Consider the following 24197-nt stretch of genomic DNA (forward strand, 5'->3'; position numbering starts at 1 on the left):
AGACAAGATAAGAAGGTCTTATTAAATAAGGTTCACCCAAGGGTGCATTTATCTGATCAGGGAGGATATTACAGTGTGTGAAGTACATCAGGCTCCTTACTCAGCAGTTTTTAACAAATTTAATCTTCATGAAAAAGTGACTGTCCACTTAAAGTCCTCCTACACAGTTTTTCTTTGTGTTTGAGCTTCTCTGTGCAGAATGATGAAGATTTAAATGTATTATTCATGTCTGGAGTGGATTTTTAAAGGTTTTAACCCTCATGTTGTCCTCCCTGGTCAAATTGACCCCGTCTGTTATAACTTTTCCCTCTTACCTTCCTTCCTTCCTTCCTTCCTTCCTTCCTTCCTTCCTTCCTTCCTTCCTTCCTTCCTTCCTTCCTCTTTCTTTAATTTTTCCTTCGTTCTTCCCCTCCTTCCCTCTTTCTTTGCTCCTTCCTTCCTCCCTTCCTTCCATCCTTCCTTCCTTCCTTCCTTCCTTCCTTCCTTCCTTCCTTCTTTCCTTCCTCCCTCACTCCCTTTCTCCCTCCCTCCTTACTCTTTTCCTTCCTTCCTTCCTTCCTTCCTTCCTTCCTTCCTTCCTTCCTTCCTTCCTTCCTTCCTTCCTTCCTTCCTTCCTTCCTCTTTTCCTCCTTTCCTTCCTTCCTTCCTTCCTTCCTTCCTCTTTTCCTCCTTTCCTTCCTTCCTTCCTTCCTCCTTTCCTTCCTCCCTCCCTCCTTACTCCCTTCCTTCCTTCCTTCCTCCTTTCCTCCCTCCCTCCTTACTCCTTTCCTTTCCTTTCCTTCCTTCCTTCCTTCTTCCTCCCTTTCTTCCTTGACTCAATGACAACAGGAGGGTTGAAGGGGTTATATGAAGTGTTGCTCACATCTAAAGCAGCCCAGTATTCCTATGACTTGTGCACATATTGGTTGATGTTTCCAACCTTTAATGCCAATTTAAAAAGTAGTATTTCCTGTTTGTAGTGAGGCTTAAAGTAAAGGTGTGGACACAGATGGACATGCAGTGAGTCTGACTTTTATTCAATATAATGAAGTTCATGTCCTGCAATTAAACAGTATGCACAATCTTTCCTTTAACCATGTGTTTTAATTTCCAAACATGAACTTAACTAATAAATTAAACTAATGTTTTTGTTGACTGACCCTAACATGATAGTAGTTTTCTACCAGTTTTCTAGCTCCATAGGGACACCAGACAAAAGTCAAAGGCCATCTTTTCTCTCTTCTATTTGTCCTGGCACTCAAACATGCAATATACACAGTGTCACAATTGTCAACGATGTTCACAAGAGTGTTTTTCTATCTCTCTAAAGACTCTCTGTCAATAAAGAGACTCTTTAGAACAATAGAGAGCTTCTGTTCTTTTCTTCTTCTTCTTTCTGAACCGTCGTCGAGTTGGTTTGGGGTTGGTAAGTCACTTGGCCTCCATCCTCTCTGTCTCTGATCCTATGGCTGCTATCTGCTGAATGTCAAAGGCCTAATTGTTTTAAAGAGATGGCACTGCCAGCACCGATGCCAGCCCCTGCGCCGGTCTATTCTTCAAAACTGTGTGATGCCTCAACACTCCAGGTGCCACCGCCAAAACTCTGCCAGGTTCTCAACAACCAACGCCTGCTCGGGGCAGCTTTTGGCACCTTTTTGGAAAAACTCAGATCTGTTCTTTATTGTCAGGATATTGAACCACCCCCCGAGCACCCCTCCTGGTATGGTAACGTCAGTCTGTTGGCTGGCAGGAAGGCTGATGCTGGCACAGGGGCCGCAGCATGCCACGCAGGATTTCAGCCAGGCTTAGTGCTCTGCGGTAACTTCTGGAGAGGTCCTCGAAAGTTTGAAGGAGCGAGGCTCGATGCCAAGATGACCTGAGTGCCCTGAAGAAATAGACAGCCGTCGCAGGGTGCATGTCAACAAGCGCTAGGATCATTTCAGGTCCTGTGGCAAGATGGCAAAGGCCAGGCATCCAGCTCGAGACACAGTTTTCCAAAAAAAACTTGTTTGTGTCACAAGTTTAGTTTCATCCAGATCTTTTTCTCTTTTCAAGTGAAGTTGACTGCAAGTTTTTATCCAAGTTAAAACATTTTCAAGTCGTACAGATGCATCTTATCTTCAGTTGGTGCTACTTCACAACATCTTATAGCTACCATTTACCCTGTATGAATAGCAAGTAAAAGCATCTTAGATTCCCAATTTGAACTTATTTGTGAGTAAAATGGAATTTGCAGGCAGGGTATTATTTTGAGACAACTCAGTGATTTGGTTTTATCACTAGAAGAAATGGTTCAAGTTTTATAAGATAGGATGAGACAAGAAAAGGATTATAATGGTTAAAGTTTATTGTCTTGTGCATCAGAAGCAGTGGACTCCAGTGTAATGAAAGGCTTCTGCTTTATTTAAAACTTATTTAACTAAAAGATAATACACGTGCATAAAACAAAATCCAAAAAAGAAGAAAAAAAGTCAACTAACTGATCGACATTATTTTACTATAGGTGCTGTGACAAAAAACACAATATGAGTTTTATGGTTTTATACTCACAAACAAACAGGTATATAACATGAAAGATTTATACAGTATAGTTAAAATGACATTACACTGAATTTAGCTCAATTTTAGTTTTAGTTTAGTTTAGTTTAGTTCAGTTCAGTTCAGTTTTAGTGTAGTTTAGTTTATTTCGGTCATTAAACTCAAATACACATGTATAAATAAAGTAAATAATCATATCCTTGTTTTTTTCATCTCCCTTAGAAACAGTAACAAACCAAAAAGAAAATAAAGAAATAAATACAGCAGTTTCTGACCAAAAAGGTTTAGGTTGAAGCATTTACTTATAACACCGACCCTTTTTACATTAGTCTTTCAATTAGATCCTAATGTAAATAACAAGCACAACACATTTATAATAATAGGCCATATACATAATGCATACATAATAATACAGTGAACATATACAAATATATATATACACATATTTCCTTATATATGCATGGTTATATATCCCCAAAAGTACCAACGTTTAGACATGAATGTTAGTTTTACTGGTCATATGAAAACAAAACATGCATTATAAAGTGTTGGTGTGAAATTTGAAAACGTGACGATCTTACAGCTGCATTATGGGAAATGTAGGCTCCAGCAGTTTTTGGAGCTTGTCAACTTGAAGTCAGGATATCTCTGCCTCTGCTGACTTCTCCTTTTAACCACTGATTCATCAAGAAATATGAAATATGTTCTGTATGTCATAATAATAGGTATCAAGAAACAACAAACCACATACAACACCTTCTTCTATTTGCAGGATTATGAGCGGTATGTGGACAGGGTGTGAACAGTTAATGACTCTGCTTTCTGGAGAAATGCTTAGACAGAGCTCCACCCAGTGTGTGACTCACCTGAGGCTAACAAGGAAACACATAAACAAGTTGACAGTCAGGTTTACCTTCAGACTGTCACAGCAAGGAATGTTTGGTGTACTGAGATACATACTGAGATATACTTTCACCAGCAGCTGACACCCCGAATTGGACGAGTGTTTTAAGAAAGGAAAAAGCTTGAAGTGAATGTGACTTTTCTATCTCCTGTCCTGTCAGCTGTGTTTTTTTAGCTTCTGTCACAGAGGAAAATGGCTTCACTATCAGAGGAGGATTTCAGCTGTCCTGCCTGCCACGACATCTTTAAAGATCCCGTCCTCCTGTCATGCAGCCACAGTTTCTGCAAAGCCTGCCTGCAGAAGTGGTGGAGCGATAAACAAACCCACGAGTGTCCCGTCTGCAGGACCAAATCTGACTGGAGTGACCCACGTTGCAACCTGGTGTTAAAGAACCTGTGCGAAGCTTTTTTACTGCACAGACGTCAGAGTGTTTCTTCACAATCCGAGGCTCTCTGCAGTCTGCACGCTGAGAAACTTAAACTCTTTTGTCTGGATCATCAGCAGCCGGCGTGTCTTGTCTGCAGAGATGCGAAAATTCACACCGACCACAAATTCAGACCCATCGATGAAGCTGCTCAGGATAACAGAGAGGAAGTCCAGAACTCCCTGAAGCCCTTACAGAAGAAGTTAACAGTGTTCAATCAGGTTAAAGCAAACTGGGATCACACAGCTGAGCACATTAAGGCGCAGGCTCGACACACAGAGTGGCAGATAAGGAGGCAGTTTAAGCAGTTGTACCAGTTTCTACAAGAGGAAGAAGAGGCCAGAGTGGCAGCGCTGAAGGAGGAAGAGAAACAGAAGAGTCAGGTGATAAAGGAGAAGGCTGAAGCTCTGAGCAGAGACATAGCAGCTCTTTCAGAAACAGTCAAAGCCACAGAAGAGGAGCTGAAAGCTGGAGATGTGTTATTCCTGAAAAACTACAAGGCCACAGTGGAGAGAATCCAACAGTGCCCCCTGCTGGATGATCCAGAGCGACAGGAGTCAGGAGCTCTGATCGACGTTGCCAAACATCTGGGCAACCTGACCTTTAACATCTGGAACAAAATGAAGGACATGGTCTCGTACAGTCCTGTGATTCTGGATCCGAACACCGCTCATCCAGAACTCATCCTGTCTGACGATCTGACCGGCGTGAGACACGGAAAGAGGCGGCAGCTCCCCGAAAACCCGGAGCGGTTCGAGTACTGGGATTCAGTCCTGGGCTCTGGCTTTAATTCGGGGACTCACAGCTGGGATGTTGAGATTGGAGCCAACGCGGACTGGGAGTTGGGATTGTTAGCGGAGTCCGTGTGCAGGAAGGTGTTCACGGGTTCGATGGTGTGGAGCGTTGAACACAACGATGCCGGTTACAGAGCGTTCTGCCCAACACATAAATACACCGCTCTGCCTGTCAGAGAGACGCTCCGCGCCATCAGGGTGCATCTGGACTGGGATAAAGGACAGCTTTCATTCAGTGATCCTCACACAGACACACACATACACACCTTCACACACACCTTCACTGAGCGGCTGTTTCCGTATCTTTGCACCAGGAATACGATCCCGCTGAGGATACTGCCGGTAAAGATAACAGTGGAGAGGCATTATTGAAGATGAAGAGTCATACTTACTGTAGAAGGCTGCATTAGTGCATCCAGGGGCTCATTTCCCCCAAATAGACCGGTCACGATAACTACTTTTAATGGACGATATATTGGCTCAGAAATAATCGCGATAAATGATATTATTGTCATTTAAAGATCATTTTATACCACTGATATCATGATAATATAATATAATAGCATAATAATGAAATCTGATGTCATCATGAGGAAGAAGTAGAAAATAACTTTGCCATGAATGTATAATAAGTGCTGGATAGGGAGCCGCCACTTTGCCAATTCCTCCCAGTGGTCACTCGCGGTATTGCAGTTAAAAAAAGACCACCATTGTAAAAGTGACCTCTTTTAAACCTGTTGACAGGACACATCGAACTGCAGACAAACTCAATTATGATTCTTTCTGTTATGAGTTTTTGATCTGTGGATGGTTTTTTTAGACGTGTTGCATCGTTTACCGCGATTATTTCTGAGACAATATATCGTCCAACAAAAGTAGTTATCGTTATGTCATTTGGAGACAGAAGATAATCCACATTTCTGGATTCCTAGATCATGTTTTCATTGTGGAACTGTGTCCAACAGTCCTGATATATTTCTTGGTCTGAAACTCTGAAATCAGCTCCTGACGGGAAGTTTGGTTCCCAGTTTATTCGGGGGCAGAATCTCTTGGCCCCTCCGAATTCGATTAAATTTCAATTTGGAGGACTATGATTCGACTCTAAAACGATTATTGATGCATCTCAACATATCACATCCTCATTTTTCTTTATTACTGCAGGGCTAATTTTTCATCAATTGATACTAGAAGTCAGATAAATATGAATTCCCTTTTTTTAAATTTAGAAAGTAGTTGAAAGTTCACAGCAAACTTCACGATCGTCTCACAAATGTAATTATTTAGTCATTGAATCAAAAAATGGTGCAATCGCTTCTTCTGTTAATATGAACTACAGATAAACTCACGGTTTGGTTCCGCCTTTGTGGTCCATTAACATCAAGTTATTAACTAACGTTTAAATAATCGATTCTTGACTTTTGTTAATCGATGCAGAGTCGTCCACGCCTGCTTCGCGATGAATCGTATAATCGAGAAATTTCCCGACCTCTATAGTTTATTGTTTCAATTTACTGTGTTGCACAAGATAGAGCTCATTAATGTGGTGTTTAAGGAAAGAAGACGAGAGAAGGAACGATTCCTGTTGTTTGTCTTGAGGTTTGGTTTAACCCTCCTGTTGTCCTCGAGTCAAGGAAAGAAGGCAGGAAGGAGGGAAGGAAGGAAGGAAGGAAGGAAAGGAGGGAGGAAGGAAGGGAGGAAAGGAAAGAAGGAAGGGAGGAAGGAAGGACGGAAGAAAGAAGGAGGGAGGGAGGAGGGAGTGAGAAAGGAAAAGAGGAAGGAAGGAAGGAAGGAAAGAGGAAAGAAGGAAGGGAGGAAGGTGGGGGGAGGAAAGAAAGAGATAATGAGAGAGGGAGGAAAGAAGGAAGGGATGAAGGAAGGAAGGAAGGAAGGAAGGAAGAACGGAAGGAAGAACGGAAGGAAGAACGGAAGGAAGAAAGGAAGTCAGAAGGAAGGAAAGAAGGGAAGAAGGAAGGAAAGAGAGAAGGAGGGAGGAAGGACAGATGGAAGGAAGGAAGGAAAGAAAGAGAGTAGGAGGGAGGAAGGACAGACTGAAGGAAGGAAGGAAAGAAGGAACAGTCAAAACAGACGGGGTCAAGTTGACCCGGGAGGACGACACGAAGGTTAATAGTTTAGATAGTTCGTTTTAGCCTGACAAAAAATTATTAGCCGATATTGGCCTATCACAGATATATCGGCACTAGACCTGTCACGATAAACAATATTATTGTCATTTGAAGATCATTTTGTACCACTGATATAATGATAATATAATAGCATGATGATGCAAAAGGTGGGCAGGTGGGTGGGATTAGAAACACAGAGTTATTTACCTTTAATTCTTCTGCAGTCTCCACTCAGGACGAACACAGTGAGGAATGGAGGACACTACTCACTTAGCCAATGTGACATGAATAGCCTCTTAGCTGCTAATATGAAGTGTGGCAATACTGAAGTAGCTTGATATGTTATATATGTAATATTAGGTTATATATATATACTCAGAATTCCCTTAATACCTCCTTTATTTTTTGTATTTCTCATCATTAGTAGATTGAAATATGGTATAATTTGTTGTACATTTAAGCTTCTTTTGTTAAATATTATTTGCAAAACTCATCCAATGTTTACTTTTTTCAGGTTTTTTATTATATACCATTATACAGCCTCCCTCATACCCTAAATCACTGTCAGTGTAATTATTGTTGCGTATTGTAAGTTGAAGCCCTGGTGAATAAAAATACCTCATTATTATTATTTGTCTGTTTAATTATGAAGGCTAAAAAACTGCACTCCAAAATTAATGATTTTCTTTGTTACTCTTGTTGGTGAGACAGCAAATCTTGCTCATATGGAAAATGTCCTGCTCCTCCATCTCATGCCCTTTGGATTGAAGAGAAATTAAACTGTATGCAGCTGGAAGGAATCGTGCATATACTGAAAGAATCTATAAATAAATTCTGGGCAATGTGCACTCCTTTTTTTTTTATTATGTTAAGCAACTACATTTCCCTGCAATTCCAATGTAATCATGTATATTTACTGTCATTCTCTTATTTCTATTCTTGGCATGTGGTGGTGAGGACACTATGTATTATGGCTGTGTAAAAATGTGAATAACTCTGTTTTGTTGTTTTCGTAAGTGCTGTCTTTCCATTTGTTTTATGTGTCTCCTCTCTGTTCTGTTACATGTTTGTTTCATACTGTGTTGATCATGCTACTTCCTGCAATTAATGTATAATTTACATTAGTTTGACCCTGCAAGATGAGATGAGAGATAATCAGATTAGCTGTTCAGTGAAGCAACAAAGAAATAATAAAGACCTTGTTTTTCCAATTTATTTTATTATGGGGTTTTTTTTTTTAGCAGAAGCAACATTTGTGCTGCATTCACTGGCTATGACGTGAAAAATCCCCCCTTTTACGAGTTTAATGGGAGTAACTTGAACGCAGCATTCGTAACGATACGATTGATTAAACTGTGAAGGTAAAAATGTTACATATGAGAATATCCGGTTAATATCTTCAAAATAAAAGATGAAACCCCACAAATGCCACAAATATATAAAACATACAGTAGAAAGATAATGGAAGAATTTTATTTATTTATTTATTCATTTAAGAGGGACATTGCACATTAATGGACACAATCAATAAATACACATGTAAATTAGCAGAGTTAGCACAACTGCTAATTTGCATCTGTTGTCCCCTGGCAGGTCTCACACACACACACACACAAAACAAGACAAGAATACATCACACAATCGTAAGAGAAGTGTGTGATGATGTAAGGTGCATATCAGAAGTGCCAAGTTCACATGAACCTACAAATTTCATACATACCTACAGTATATTCATACAGTGTAATACATTAAAACAATAACACTACACACACATACAAGATTCACAATGAACCAGTGTTATAAATCGGTGCAAAGCATGCCCACACACATACACGTGTTTAGATTAAGTGATTTGTATTAAATCAACAACTTACTGCAGATGTTTTCATTTCAAAATGCACCAACTTGGCTCAGCTACAATTACTTTTATATATGTTAGTCAAAGAGTTTCTTTGTCTTAATTTGGTCTGAATGTCCTAGACCAGATGAGTACTGAACACGTAATGAATGGAAACCAGTGATGGGTGAAACATAGCTGAAACCTCACAAACAGATGACATCATTTCTAAAAAAAATATATATATATATATATATAGCCACAGCTGCTTCAGTCACAGTGATTTGCCTTCATAGGTTTGGTAGAAAAGTGACTTAATATTAATAAGGAGTACAAAACAGTTTCCTTGGGCATGAATGTAGAAAACAACCAAAGCATGTCTAGATTCGTCTGTCTTCTATCTCCAAGTTTGACTTCTACAAGAAAGAATGAATGAAAGGCCTCACAGTGAGAGTATGATCTTGTATATGTCTACCAACTTATTTATTTTACTATTATAATAATAATTATTATAATTTTTCTGCTTTTATATTCTGTCTATAGTAGATACTCATTTTATGACCATAACATATTGTTGTAGTGCCTATTATTCTTCTTTTTTCTCTATATTGAAAATCAGTAAACATATTTTTTTTAAAAGAAAGTTTTAATAAGTCAGCAAAGTTAGAAATCCGTTTTGACATTTAACAGCTTGTAAAAACACTCCAAATGTTCTTTTATTCTGAAATTTGATGACTTTTCCCAAAGTGGCTCAAAATGCAAAACAATGTAAATATTTTAAATGTTCTACTTTTGTATAGGAGCTACACATGTTTGTCTATTGAGGCTGTTCTTGGTCAAATTTGAGCCGTATCTATTAGACTTTTATTTTCCCCATGACAGATGAAGTGTGTTTCCGGTTGCGTCATGCTGTAGACTTTTATTTTCTACCCCTCTGACAGATGCAGTGTGTTTCCGGTTACGTCATGCTGTAGACTTTTATTTTCTACCCCCTGTCAGATGCAGCGGTTTCCGGTTACGTCGTGCTGTCAACAGTGAGCTTGACGCAGCGCAGTAATGGAAGCCTTCGTCTTAACCCGGAGGAGACAATCGGTTTAGAGACTCAGCTTAAAAACAGGGGCAAATATCAGTCAATGGCGTTATAAACCAACCGCACTTATACTCAACAATCCTGCTCTCCACTTCTTCTCTCTGCTGTTGTGTTTCTAAACCACCTATCGAGTCTGTGTCGGTGTGTTTTCGGCCTTGTTTATAGTGTAGCAGCAGCAGCAGCAGGAGGAGGAGGAGGTGCAGCAGGAGGAGGTGCAAGCAGGAGGCCTCAGCTCAACTCTTAACTAACTCACCAAGTAAGTCATCATTTAACACCACTTTACCCACCATTAAACCTCTCTTTATTAGGTTTATTCCCTCTATAAAGCTGCAGCACCGATCAGCTGTTATTGTTAGCATGTTAGCTCCTGGCTAATGCTAACATGCTAACACTAAAGATAATAATAACACGTGTTTAAACGCGTTATATTTATACGTAACTCATATTTTTACGTGTTGTGTAACTATATAGATAAACTGCCTGACTTGTGTAACTCCCATCTGCGTGTTTTAGTTGTGTTTTTAATCATTTATTCTGCTTAGCATCCTGTTAGCTCTTACATTAGCCACTTAGCTACATGTTAGCCTTGTTTTGTCAAAGCAGCTGTCTCCAAAAAACCTGTTAAAACTACTCATATTAATTTATTACTGCTATAGTGAGTAGATAATAAGACTAAGATTAAAATAATGGAAATATTTGACTGTTACTTTACGTGAAAAAATCTATTAGAGGCTGATTTTATGCTGAATAACGTCATTAATCTGTGTTGTTGTGTCTATATTAACAGTGAAAGAGGTTTTTTTTTTCCTAGCTGTAATGATTCCTCCTGTTCATACAGACCATTAGAAGATCTCTTCATAATGCATTTACAATGGAAGTGATGGAGGACTAAATCCACAGTCCTCCTTATGTGTAAAGATGGATTTAAAAGTGTAATCTGAAGCTGAATATAGAAGCTTCACATCTATTTATAAATGCATTTATGTCACCTGTTCACAGTTAAAATGCATGAACAGGAAGATAAAGCTATTAACACTTAGAGATGAAGGTTCAGTTTGAAGAAAACTGGTCTAAAAAAACCTGTTAAAACTACTCATATTTATCTGATACTTCTAGATAGAGATCAGGTAATAAGATTAAGATTAAAATAGTGGAAATATTTGACTGTTTTCTTATGTGTAGAAGTCTATAAAGGCCTGAATTAGGGATTAGCCAATCTGATATCAAAGATAACGGATATAAGACAGACTGAATGAACTTGAACCCCCCCCCCCCCCACACACACACACACACACACACACTTTTACCATGACAGAAATCAGTAGATTCATTTAATATGAATAATACTAATCATCAATTTCTATACTTAGCTTTTTAATATCTTCTAATATGTGATCTGGGGCCAAACGCTTCCTCTGGATGTAATTATAAAATGCTCCCATCATTTAGTGAGATCAAAGTGTCAAAACACCTAAAAGGAAATGACATCTACTCTGTTAAAGGACCCACAGACCCCCCCCCCTCTCAATAATCTGTCCCATCCACATTTAAAATGCTTCCATGCTGTTAACGCTCATGTTTATTTACTTAAAGCACAAATTGAATAAAATGTCTTTAACGTAGGATCATGACCATGAAAGTCAAACGTCCACAAATCTGCCTCCAAGGTTTTCTGAAAAGTTGACAACAAAGCTCTCCAACTGAAACAGATTTAGGATGGGGGGGGCAAATAAAATCCTGTTACTGTGCCCTATAGTCGCCATGTGGACCTACCTTTGTTAAACCACTTAAATTAAGTCATGGAAATGGGCTAAAATATTATGGAAAAGTCAATGGTAAAAATGTGTGGGAACCCTGCAGTAGGAATCCATAGAGGCTGATTTCATGTTGAATAAAGTCTTTTTTTAATCTATGTATTGGTGTTTATATTAACAGTGAATTATGTTTTTCCTCTCTGTAATCATTCCTCCTGTTCATACTGACTATCTCCTTCAAAATGTGCTTTTAATATAAAGTGATGGAGGGCATTTAAAAGTAGATGTGAAGCTTATAGTTAGTCATATCAAGTGATATCTGACACATTTACAGTCTTTTAAGCATCAAATTCCCTCTTAGTGTTTCCCTGTTGAGCTGTGGTGGAAGTATAGGAACAAAAAAGAGACTTTGGTACAAAAAAAGGCAGAAAATAGAAATAAACTATCCATCAAAAGATCATAGAAGAAGAAGAAAAGCTTCAAACTGAACCTGGATACAAGAAAAAGGACTAAAAATGATTAATTTATCTGTAAAATGTTGCTTATTAATGTTCTCTTGATGGAAAAACCCATGTGTTTGTATCTTTATCTTCCTGTTGATGCATTTTAACTGTATATAGACAAAATAAATGCATTATAAAGTAGATGATCAGCTTCTATTGAGCTTCAGCAGTCTGAGTTAGTCATATCAAGTGATATCTGACACATTTACCTTCTTTTACTGTCTTTTTAGCATCAGATTCCCTCTTAGTGTTCCCTGTTGAGCTGTGGTGGAAGTATAGGAACAAAAAGAGACTTTGCTACTAAAAACACTGTAACGTTGAAACATAGAAGATGAAGATTTGACTCATTTGGGCGACTGAAGCTTCATATTAGCTTGGATTTAGTCCTGCATCACTTCCATTGTAAGTGCATTCTGAAGAGATCCTCTAATGGTCAGTATGAACAGGAGGAATCATTACAGAGAGAAAAACAAGCTTTAATGTTCATTAGAGCTCCTGACTGTTGGTTTAAGATGGACGGAGAAAGTGTGAACCCGCCCTTTAATCTCCTGATATGTAAACATGACGCTGGCAGTTGCTGCTCAGCTTATGAATCTAAAAGATAAAAATATAGTTCTTCTAATGTGAGGAATTAAAGCCATGATATCCTTTCTTCCTCTCCTCTCAGAGAATATGACCCAGATGCAACAATGACATCCAGATTTGGTAAAACCTACAGCCGCAAGGGAGGAGAGGGCACGTCCAAGTTTGACGAAGTTCTGTCCACCAAGCGAGGCACGCTCAGCACCAAATGGGGCGACACCAAGTACAAAGCCAAGGTGGGATCCAAGCGCGCCGGCGCTCCCAAGAACGACTCCGTCCTGGAGGTTTATAAGCGGCCGCGTCCGAGCGGCGACGGCTTCGAGGATCCGTTCGGGTTCGACAGCGACGAGGAATCCAAGCCCGTTTCCTCCCGCAGCGGCAGCAAGTCGTCTCCCGCCAAGCCGGCCTCGGCGGAGCCCCCCCAGGCGGAGAGGCCGAGCGTCTCTCTGGACCTAGGGAGCAGGTCAAGCCTCCTCTCCTCGTCCTCCGCTCCAGCTGTGCCGTGGCTCAGCAGCGACAGGAACCAGCCCAAGGTGGTGGACACCGCCCAGTTCTTCAACAGCAGCAGCAGCAGTACGAGCAGAGGTAACACACAGTTTAAAAGATGCATATTCAGGTTGATCAGATAAAGATATTCACAATAGAAAGAGTTGTGAGGTCAAAGCTGTAGTTATTTAAAGCAACTCTTCTTCCTGCTTTTAAATAATAACTTTAAATAATATCTAACATTAGGATGACACTTTAAATATTCTAACACATTCATCATCTTCCTCTGAGTTTGTTTTTAAATGTCTTTGATTTTTTTTAAACATCCGCTGGCTCTGAAAGTCTCCTAAACGATCCATCGGAGTATAATCAATAATGCTCATAAGAGGTGTCAACAAAAACCTTTTTAAAGATATTCACAGTTAAAAAGAGGTTGTGAGGTCAAAGCTGTAGTTTTGTAAAGCGACTCTTCTTCCTGCTTTTAAATAATAACTTCTAACATATTCATCGTCTTCCTCTCAGTTTGTTTTTATATATCTTTGATTTTTTTAATAACATCTGAACAAAGACGCTGGCTCTGAAAGTCTCCTCTAATCGATCCATCGGAGTATAATCACACATCTGGGCGGGACGGTCGCGATATTGTCAGTGCTGCTTTTCATTTTCATTCACAACGAACCGAAAAAACAAATATTAGATGGACTGATATACAAAAGCCTGAAAGTCTGGCTGCATCCTCGGCCGTGTTTCACGTCACACATGATTTATTTTATTCAAAACAGCAAATTTTATAGAGGAAATAAAGCATCTGTGGATCTGACGACAGGGTCTGTGTTGTCCTCATGCTGCTAATTGTATCATCCGTAATAATTTAAAGCTTTCAGGGCGGTTATTAATCTCTTATTGTTTCCATAAGTTCTTCTTTTTCTTCCTCCACGATCGACATTATGAGGAGAAATCAGAGAAATCGAGTCTTCTCTCTCTCTCTCTGTGTGTCTCTTTGTCTGTTGGTGTCGTCGTGTTTTTGGGCTCGACTTCTCCTCAGCTTTCCGTGACCGCTGCTGGCCACCTGCCAGAGACGCGAGCCACTCCACACAACCGACTCCCGACAACAAGCTGTGCCTCACAGTGCTGCACTTCAGCTCAGAGTGACGCTTTCTTTTTCTAACAGTGTGTTTGGAGGGAGGGGGAGGGAAGGGAGGAAGGGAAGGGAAGGGAAGGGAGGGAGGAAGGGAGGGAGGGAGGAAGGGAGGGAGGAAGGGAGGGAAGGAGGGAGGGAGGGAGGAAGGGAACGACACACCAAGTTGAGCCAAGTTGAACCGAAGCCAGAGCGACACCGACGTTCATCTTGAAAACACACTGCGTTATCTGCTTACTTACTACAGCCAGGCACATATTGACTCAGTAAATATGACGATCATCCACCAAATAACTCCGGGATAAAATGTGCCGGAGCTGCAAAGACGACTGCTGCTAACTCTCAGAGTAATATTCAGGAAGACACACGTCGTTTTTAACCTTCGTGTCGTCCTCCCGGGTCATATTGACCACGTCTGTTTTGACTGTTTCTTCTTTCCTTCCTTCCTTCCGTCTGTCCTTCCTCCCTCCCTCGTTCTCTCTTTCTTTACTTCCTCTCTCTTTCCTCCCTTCCTTCTGTCCTTCCTCCATCCCCCTTTCTTCCTTCCTCCCTTCCTCCCTCCCTATCTCCTTCTCTCTTTCTTTCCTCCCCCTACCTTCTTTCTTCTGTTCTTCTTTCCTCCCTCCCTCCTACCTTCCTTCCTTCCTTCTTTCCTCCGTCCTTTCCTTCCTTTCCTTCCTCTCTTCTTTCCTTCCCTCTTTCCTTCTTTCCTTCCTCCCTCCCTTCCTCTTTTCCTTTCTCCCTCCTTCCTTCCTTTCCTTCCTCCCTTCTTTCCTTTCCTTCCTTCCTCCCTCCCTCCTTTCCTTCCTTCCTTCCTCCCTCCTTTCCCTCCTTCTTCCTCCCTTCTTTCCTCCTTCCCTCCCTCCTTTCCTTCCTTCCTTCCTTCTTCCTCCCTTCCTTCCTTGACTCGAGGACAACAGAAGGGGTTAACTGAGTTAGAATATATATATATCCTGTAACTGTGAAGACTTGGATTGGACAGGTGGATTGTGCTTGTTTTAGTTATTTATATAATATTATAATATCTGATATCTAAGTTAAACATGTGTCAAAGTCCCAAAATTAGATGTAAATATATGTAAAATGCTTCCTGTAAGGCTTCAACCTGCTCCGACGCTTCATGTGCAGCGGTTTTTCTTTTTTCTATCGTGCAAGCTGATGTCAGATTGTCACATACAGACTTAAATGGGCATCTATTTTGTAGCCTTGGTTACTAAGGGTGTTGCTAAGGTGTTCCACGTGTCGTTTACGTTATTCGCGACATATTTCGGATTCTGGCTCAAGTTGACGTTTGGAGTAAAGAAGGAGAAAAAGAAGTGAAGTCCTGCTACTATAGTTAGTTTATGTAGAAGCTTTGGTTGCTAAGGTGGTTGCTAAGGTCTTAAAGAGACAGGAGCTAAACTAAAACAGTCTGTTAATAGACAGAGGCTGAACTGGAAAAAATAAGTGAAGTCTTACTACTATAGTTAGTGTTTGGAGAAGCTTTGGTTGCTAAGGTGATTACTAAGGTGGTTGCTAAGGTCTTAAAGAGACAGGAGCTAAACCAGCCTGTTAATAGACAGAGGCTGAACTGAGCGGCTGCATAAAGGACCAGTAGAAGATAAATAAGGAGTTTTTAACTGGAAATCATGCAAAGATATTCCAGTAGAGACACAGAATATTAATATAGAAGCTGGAGATGTGTCTCCTTTAAGTCATCACACTCTATATTATTATATTATTACCCAGCTGTTATACATACAACTATATTCATTGAGTTGTGTGAAGCAACAGTTACCTTACTTTACCTTTTTTTGTCTTTTTTCTTCTAATCAAATCCATTAAATGCTCAAATATAATTAAGAGCAGTAATCCTATTGAGCAATGAATTCATATTGAGCTTCATTCATGATTCATTTTATACTGAACGCTTTGTTTGGATGAGTCAGAATTTCACACGCCGACATTTTTTTGTTAATATAGAACATTTTCACACCGATGCTGAGAATCTTGATCTATTTGTGATTGTCAGTCTCTTTACTCTCGATACGCTTGCTGTCAATAATCAGCTCATTGTCCTGCTGTAAAACACTGTGAACATTTCCTCATGCAGCAGAGAGAGAGACACACACACACACACACACACACACACACACAGAGAGAGAGAGAGACACACACACAGAGACACACACACACACAGAGAGAGAGAGAGACACACATACACACACACACACACACACACACACACACACACACACAGAGATAGAGACACACACACACAGAGATAGAGACACACACACACAGAGATAGAGACACACACACACACACACAGAGACACACACACAGAGAGAGAGACACACACACACACACAGAGATAGAGACACACACACACAGAGATAGAGACACACACACACACACAGAGACACACACACACAGAGAGAGAGACACACACACACAGAGAGAGAGACACACACACACACACACACACACAGAGACACACACACACAGAGAGAGAGACACACACACAGAGACACACACACACAGAGAGAGAGACACACACACACAGAGACACACACACACACACAGAGAGAGAGAGAGAGAGAGAGACACACATACACACACACACACACACACACACACACACACACACACACACACACACACAGAGATAGAGACACACACACACACACAGAGATGTTAATGATATTACAGCGTTTAAGCAGAACCACAACAACCAGTCAGAGGTTTTTTTTTATCAGGTATTTAATTCAGTGTTCAGTAACAGTATTTAATTCCTTCCTTACACTCTGAGATACAAGAACAAACCATTAAATCCTTGTTGGGTATAAAGAGAGACAGTTACACTCTGAGATACAAGAACAAACCATTAAACCCTTGTTGGGTATAAAGAGAGACAGTTACACTCTGAGATACAAGAACAAACCATTAAATCCCTGTTGGGTATAAAGAGAGACAGTTACACTCTGAGATACAAGAACAAACCATTAAACCCTTGTTGGGTACAAAGAGAGACAGTTACACTCTGAGATACAAGAACAAACCATTAAACCCTTGTTGGGTATAAAGAGAGACAGTTACACTCTGAGATACAAGAACAAACCATTAAATCCGTCATTAAAATGGTTTCATGCTGAGTTTAAACAGCTGAGAGGTTGGTGGTTGACAGAGTGGGTGGTGGATATATCCTGCTGTCTGTGGCTGTTCTGGGAATATACTTTAGGATTAGACTAAATCTCAAAGGGTGGGGGGGGGGGGGGGGGGTGTTATGTCAGTGTTGGAAGCTCATGAGTCCAGGACTAAACCACCGCCCCCCCCCCTCCTCCTCTCTGGATGTGAGAGTCGGCTGAAACGCCTGAAATTCAATCCAGTGATCGATATCGGGATCGATCGAGGTTTCTAACGCAGCTCGTTCTCTAAAACATAAAAAATAAAAAAGCTCAGTTGATCCCAAAACCTGAGACAAGATAATAATTATTACAATAATAATAATAAACTTTATCTATACATGCAATAAAACATTAAATACAATACAATAGACAGTGAAAGTAAGTTAAAAATGACACCAATTAAAAGTTAGATTAAATAAATATGAGCTAATTTTACCAAAATGTGAGAAAACATACAATTAATAATAATAATAATAAACTTTATCTATAGAGCACCTTTAAAATAAAAATACATTAAATACAGTACAATAGACAGTGAAAGTAAGTTAAAATGACAATAATTATAAGGTAGATTAAATAAATAAAAGCTAATTTTCCCAAAATGTGAGACAAGCTTATACAATTAATAATAATAATAATAAACTTTATCTATAGAGCACCTTTAAAATAAAAATACATGCATAAAACATTAAATACAATACAATAGACAGTGAAAGTAAGTTAAAAATGACACTAATTAAAAGGTATATTAAATAAATAAGAGCTAATTTTACCAAAGATGATGCAATACATAATAATAATAATAATAATAAACTTTATTTATAGAGCAACTTTAATTCAAGGGATGTATCTCAAAGTGCTTTGCAGATAAAAATAAAAATACAATTTAAAAAAAAAACAGGAAATGAGACATTTAGGGAAAGTAAGTTAAAATAACACTAATTAAAAAGTAGATTAAATAAGTTTTCAGCTGTTTGTTATTCTGCTTAATTATAAGAGAAAGAGCAGCGTTAAAGTGACATTCATGTAGTTATTGTACAGTAGCTGTGATGTGACCTTCTTCTTCCTTCCTTCCTTCCTCCTTTCCTTCCTTCCTCCTTCCCTTCCTTCTTCCTTCCTTCCTTTCTCCTTTCCTTCCCTCCTTCCTCCCTCCTTTCCTTCCTTCTTCCTTCCTTCCTCCCTCCTTTCCTTCCTTCTTCCTTCCTTCCTTCCTCCCTCCTTTCCTTCCCTCTTCCTTCCCTCCTTTCCTTCCTTCTTCCTTCCTTCCTCCCTCCTTTCCTTCCTTCTTCTTCCTTCCTTCCTTCCTCCCTCCTTTCCTTTCCTTCCTTCTTCCTTCCTTCCTTCCTTTCCTTCCTTCTTCCTTCCTTCCTCCCTCCTTTCCTTCCTTCCTTCCTCCCTCCTTTCCTTCCCTCCTTTCCTTCCTTCTTCCTTCCTTCCTTCTTCCTTCCTTCTTCCTTCCTTCCTTCCTCCCTCCTCCCTCCTTTCCTCCCTTCCATCCTTCCTTCCTCCCTTCCTTCCTCCCTTCCTTCCTTCCTTAAAGGGTTAAAGTGACATTTTAAAGCCGACTAATCAACACTATTCAGTTTATTATCATGTAGGACAAAGAAAATCTTCAAATCGTCACATTAAAGACGATAAAACTTTTTTTGACGAGTTGTTTAGTCTATAAAATCTCCGAAAATGTTGATTTCTGTTTCCCAAAGTTAAAGAAACCAGAAAATATTCATATTTAAGAAGCTGGAACAAGAGAAATTTAACCCTTATTTCCTTCAAAAATGACTCAAAACAATGAAATCAGTTATCAAAAATAGTTGCAGATTAATTTAATAGCCGACAATTTAAAGATGAATCGACCAATCGTTGCAGCTCTCTCTGCAGGTTTGTATAATTAACAATAAACGAGAGCACATTAAACTGTTTTATTTGTTCTCTTTTAAAACCTAATAATTATTTTAACAGTTGTTTTGTGTATTTTTTAGCCTTGTGAAGCATTTTGCTAGTTTAAAAGTGCTTTTATAAATAAACTTTATTATCATTATATTGACACAGAGACTAACTGCATTCATTACCCTTTTTAATTGATGACTTTATTATAATTATCAGATTGTTTCTGATGCTCTGCAGAAGTTAAACCTCCCTCCTTCCTTCCTTTCCTTCCTCCCTTCTTTCCTTTCCTTCCTTCCTCCCTCCCTCCTTTCCTTCCTTCCTCCCTCCTTTCCTTCCTTCCTTCCTTCCTCCCTCCTTTCCCTCCTTCTTCCTCCCTTCTTTCCTCCCTCCCTCCTTTCCTTCCATCCTTCCTCCTTTCCTTCCTTCTTCCTTCCTTTCCTTCCTCCCTCCCTCTCTCCTTCTCTCTTTCTTTCCTCCCCCTACCTTCTTTCCTCCGTCCTTCTTTCCTTACTCCCTACCTTCCTATTTTCATTTTGTCCCTCCCTCCCTCCTTCCTTCTTCTTCTCCTAACCTCTTTTTTTGTCCCCCACTAGAGAATAAAAACACTGTTGCGCAATAATGAAATTGAAAATGGTAAAATGTATTTGGTGTTTTTATAGAAGTCTAAAATAGAGTGAAGTAGGGTGAGAAATGTCCTAGTTTGCACTTTTGCTCAGACAGAGAGAGAGAGAGAAAACCAACCACAGCTCTCTCACACACACACACACCGACACACACACACACACACACACACACACAGAGAAAGATCCAGATATATATTCTTTGATGTTACGTCGGGTCGTGAAGCAATTTCCTGTTGCTGCTCAGAGTTACACGTCCAGTTCTGTCCTATTTTTTTTGCATTAATCTGTAAAAGCAGAAAGAGTGTGTGTGTGTGTGTATGTGTGTGTGTGTGTGTGTGTGTGTGTTTTATCCTCACAAGTAACCTCTTTTGATGTTTCTTTAAAGAATTACAGCAACTGAAATAAGCGTTTTTTGATGTGAAGCTTGATAGCGGTCCCAGCAGGTGTGTGTGTGTGCGCGCCTGTGTGTGTGTGTGTGTGAGTGTGTGTGTGTGTGACCTGTATTCAGTGTGTGAAGGTGGTTTCTGAAATGGTGCAATCATTATGTGCTCATCTTTGTGTAGAGCAGCCTGTGTGTTAACTAGAAGCCACACTGAGGCCACAGCACTGTTGTTATTGTTGATGCATCTCATAGTATTTTTCAGGTGTCGTAATACATTTATTTTTAATTTTGGTTCATTCCAGTTCAGGTTTGTCTCAGCAAACATACTGTACTTAGTGTTTTATAACATTTTAAATTGAATATCTTTGAGTTTTGGACATTTGAAGACATCAGATTGAGCTTTGGAAACTGGTTGTTGTATTTTTTTCTCTCCATTTTCTGACATTTGTTAAGATCAAACAATTAACTCAGTAATATAAAATATTACTTGTTGAAGTCTTAATAAACATTAAAATAACTCTAAATATTATAAATGGACACAGTCTAGATTGTTTTTGTTTGTGATCTTAAATTCCAGTCTGTTGTTTTAGAGGTTAGTAAGGATGGAAGGGAGGAAGAAGGAAGAAAAGAAGGAAAGGAGGGAGGAAGGGAAGAAAGGAAGGTAGGAGGGAGGGAGGAAGGTAGGGGGAGGAAAGAAAGAGAGAAGGACAGAAGGAAGGAAGAAAGGGGGAAGGAGGAAGGAAGGAAAGTAGGGAGGAAGGAAGGAAGGAAGGAAAGAAAAGAGGGAGGAAGGAAGGGAAGAAAGGATGGAAGGGAGGAAAAAAGGTAGGAGGGAGGGAGAAAGGAAAAGAAGAAGGAAAGAAGGACAGAGGAAAGAAGGGAGGAAGGTAGGGGGAGGAAAGAAAGAGAAGGACAGAAGGGAAGGAGGAAGGAAGGAAGGAAAGTAGGGAGGAAGGAAGGAAGGGAAAGGAAGGGAAGAAAGGAAAGAAGGAAGGAAGGGAGGAAAAAAGGTAGGAGGGAGGGAGAAAGGAAAAGAGGAAAGAAGGAAGGTAGGAGGAGGAAAGAAAGAGAAGGAGGGAGGAAGGACAGACGGAAGGAAGGAAGGGAGGAAAGAAGGAACAGTCAAAACAGACGACTGGATGACACAAAGATTAAATAAGAAGACACACGTTTTCTACCGGTTCATTATTGTAAATTATTTCTCAGTTTTCATCCTGAGTCTAATTTCTTTTTCCTTTTCTCACTTCAGCAAAGCCGCAGCAGAGTTCCTCGTTGTCGTTGGAGACCCAGCACAGCTACTCGTGGTACCAGAACGCCTCCGAGAGCGACCGGATGCCGCTGGCTCAGACCACCACCCTGAAGACCGGTTCCAAAGCCGAGCCCACCTACGACGACTGGGATGCCATCGTGGGCCTCCGTCCTCCCGAGCCCATCCAGGAACCTCGTAACCCCGCTACGTTGTCGTGGACGACGGCTGGAACTGCCTCGAGCCGCCGCGACCCGGTGCCGACCCGGTATGAGAAGCCCCCTTCCCCTCCACGGCTCCAGAGCCTCATGGAGAGCGACGACCTAGTGGACGACTCGGACTTCCTTTTTGAGTCTACAAACTACTCCCAGACGTCCACCACCACCACCTCCTCCACCTCCTCTTCCTCCTCCTCTTCGTCACTTGTAAGAAACACTAACTGTCGGACGTACAGGAGGCCAAACAAAGGCAAGGCCTCGGACTCCAGCGCCTTCAACAGCACCGTTTTTGGTGCAGATCTTCCCAAATCCACATCCGACGGCAGTAATAAGACGACAGGCGGCGGCGGTGGTGGCGGCGCTAGAGGCGGAGGCAGCGGAGGAGGGCGAGGCAGGACGAGAGATTACACGGTGCTTCACCCTTCCTCCGTGTCCATGTGTAACGTCACCATCCAGGAGCGAGGCGTGGAGGAGTATAGCAGCGACGCGCAGCCCTCTAGCGGTAGCAGCAGCAGCGCCGGTTCTGGCAGTACGACGGAGCTCGGAGAGGCGGGATGGCAGCGGAAGAAGACGGAGCAGCAAAACACAAGGTAGGACGACAGACACCGGCAGGGATGAACCTTTTACGGAAGGCTTAGAATCAATCTTTATTTATATAGCGCTAAATCACAACAAAAGTCATCAACACAGTAGTTTGTCTTGGGAAGATGGGACGTTAGCTGCCAGCTAACGTTAGATTAAAAATAATGTGAAGTTAGCTAGAAACATTACTTACTTTTCTTTGTGTAGTCGGAAATGGCGGATGAAATTTGACGTGGTGCTGGATGTGTCGGATATGTTAGCGCTGCACACCTTGCACACGGCGAATCGTTTCTTTTGTTGAGTTTTAATAGTCTTTAAATCCAAATGTAATAATTTTGGGAACACTGGCTGTGTCAGCAACAGAACTGGTAGCACCTTCCATCTTTCAAACCCAATTAACCAAGACAGCAATGACTTGTCGAGTCATTTCATGCAAGTCCAAGTCAAGTCTTTTCTCACTGTTAATCAAGCAAGTCACAAGTCCTCAATCTGGCGACTTAAGTCTGACTCGACTCAAGTCACTAGACTCGAGTCCCCCATCTCTGCTTTACACACAGAGCAGGTCTGGACTGTACTCTTTTAATTTAATTTAAAGAGACTCAACGGTCCCACATGAGCAAGAACTTGGCGACAGAGGCAAGAAAAACTCGCTTTTAGACTTTCAGGGTAGCTTAGGGCCGATGTAATATTCTCCAACCGGGTTTGATATTAAAGGTTCTTTCATCATTTTTTTTATTTCCAACGAGACTTTGTCATTTGTATATATCAATCAGCCAATGAAACTTTGTGTTTATACAGCAGCTTTCATTCAGGTTAATGTGGTTCGCAGTGCTTTACAGTTGATTGACAAGCTGGTAATGAGACGGAACAAGTGACAACATGACGAAGGGGAATAAAAACGATGAGGGAGTGGAAACAAAGAACAAATCACAAAGGGGAAAAAAAGGAAAAACCTGTAGATTGACTTTTATCGGAGCATCCCGGGACAAAATATGACGTATATTGCGAGCTTAACATCGTGTTGCACAGGTGTCGCTGTTAAGGAGTATCTGATTTCTTTACATACTGTTCATATTCTGACTCAAAATGAGTCTCTACACCAATTTACATTCATAAATTCCCCCATTAGTCATTAATACAGGTTTGATTAATCCTTCTGTTTGATTAACAGACATTTACAATCACTATTTTATGACCCAGGAGAACATTTTATAGAATATGATGAATACAACGACATGTTTGAATGCTGATTTTTGAATTTCAGCTCAAATTTGTACATTTGCATATATAAAAATGTGCATCAGCTGCACAAATTATTTTTAATAAGATGCATTTTATTTCCTTTTTTGTATATTTTGCATCACTTTAGGAAGAAAAAAAACATGCATGAGGTGTTTTTACACACTCAAATGTAAAAATGGGTAAAATTTGAGCAAAATATTGTACCTGTAATACCAAACTTTACCACTAGGTGTCCCAGCGATAGTTTCACGAGAGCCTCCTGCAGCTCGTCTTTAGCATCCAGCTTTGTGGTCAGCAGCATCCGGCTCCCATCAGTATCGGAGCCTCTTTATGAGACACCTCGATGACTCATAATGACAAATATTCACATTAAATCAAACCGGTTTAAGCTCTTAAAACCAGCCACAACCTTACTTCATCTCCTTCTGATAACACCCGAGGCTTATTTTGTCGAATGTCGTTTGTCAGGTAACTTTAACTCCTAGTGAAAAACTCTCTCACGCCGCTTCACTGAACAACCTTCTGCAAACATATCGACTGTTCATGAGATAACTGATGACGGTTGTGTAGACTGGAACAGCTGTATTTGATAAATAAACCAACAGGAAGTGAGGCGAGTGAGTGTGTGCAGGAGTTTATGCTCTTTCAACATTGATCCTGAGCTGAAACCAATGCAACACAAAGGCTGTAATTGATCC

At 40.5% G+C, this 24197-nt stretch overlaps 2 protein-coding genes across 2 annotated transcripts in view; both read left to right on the top strand.

Moving 5' to 3' along the window:
* The first annotated feature begins 3613 nt into the window (after positions 1 to 3613).
* LOC133977125 (E3 ubiquitin-protein ligase TRIM35-like) lies at positions 3614 to 5011 on the top strand. Its single transcript, XM_062415261.1, has one exon. The coding sequence runs from the start codon at positions 3614 to 3616 to the stop codon at positions 5009 to 5011; it is 1398 nt and encodes a 465-aa protein (XP_062271245.1).
* A 4628-nt stretch (positions 5012 to 9639) lies between these two features.
* Positions 9640 to 24197, top strand: part of LOC133977127 (wings apart-like protein homolog) — a gene marked incomplete at its 3' end in the record, with an annotated part of 46505 nt that continues 31947 nt past the window's right edge. Inside the window, 3 exon segments of the mRNA XM_062415263.1 lie at positions 9640 to 9945; positions 12614 to 13113; positions 21461 to 22265. Coding sequence (XP_062271247.1) covers positions 12636 to 13113; positions 21461 to 22265 — 1283 coding nt within the window.

The sequence above is a fragment of the Scomber scombrus genome, unplaced genomic scaffold, assembly GCF_963691925.1.
Source record: "Scomber scombrus unplaced genomic scaffold, fScoSco1.1 SCAFFOLD_109, whole genome shotgun sequence".
Classification (NCBI taxonomy): Eukaryota; Metazoa; Chordata; class Actinopteri; order Scombriformes; family Scombridae; genus Scomber; species Scomber scombrus.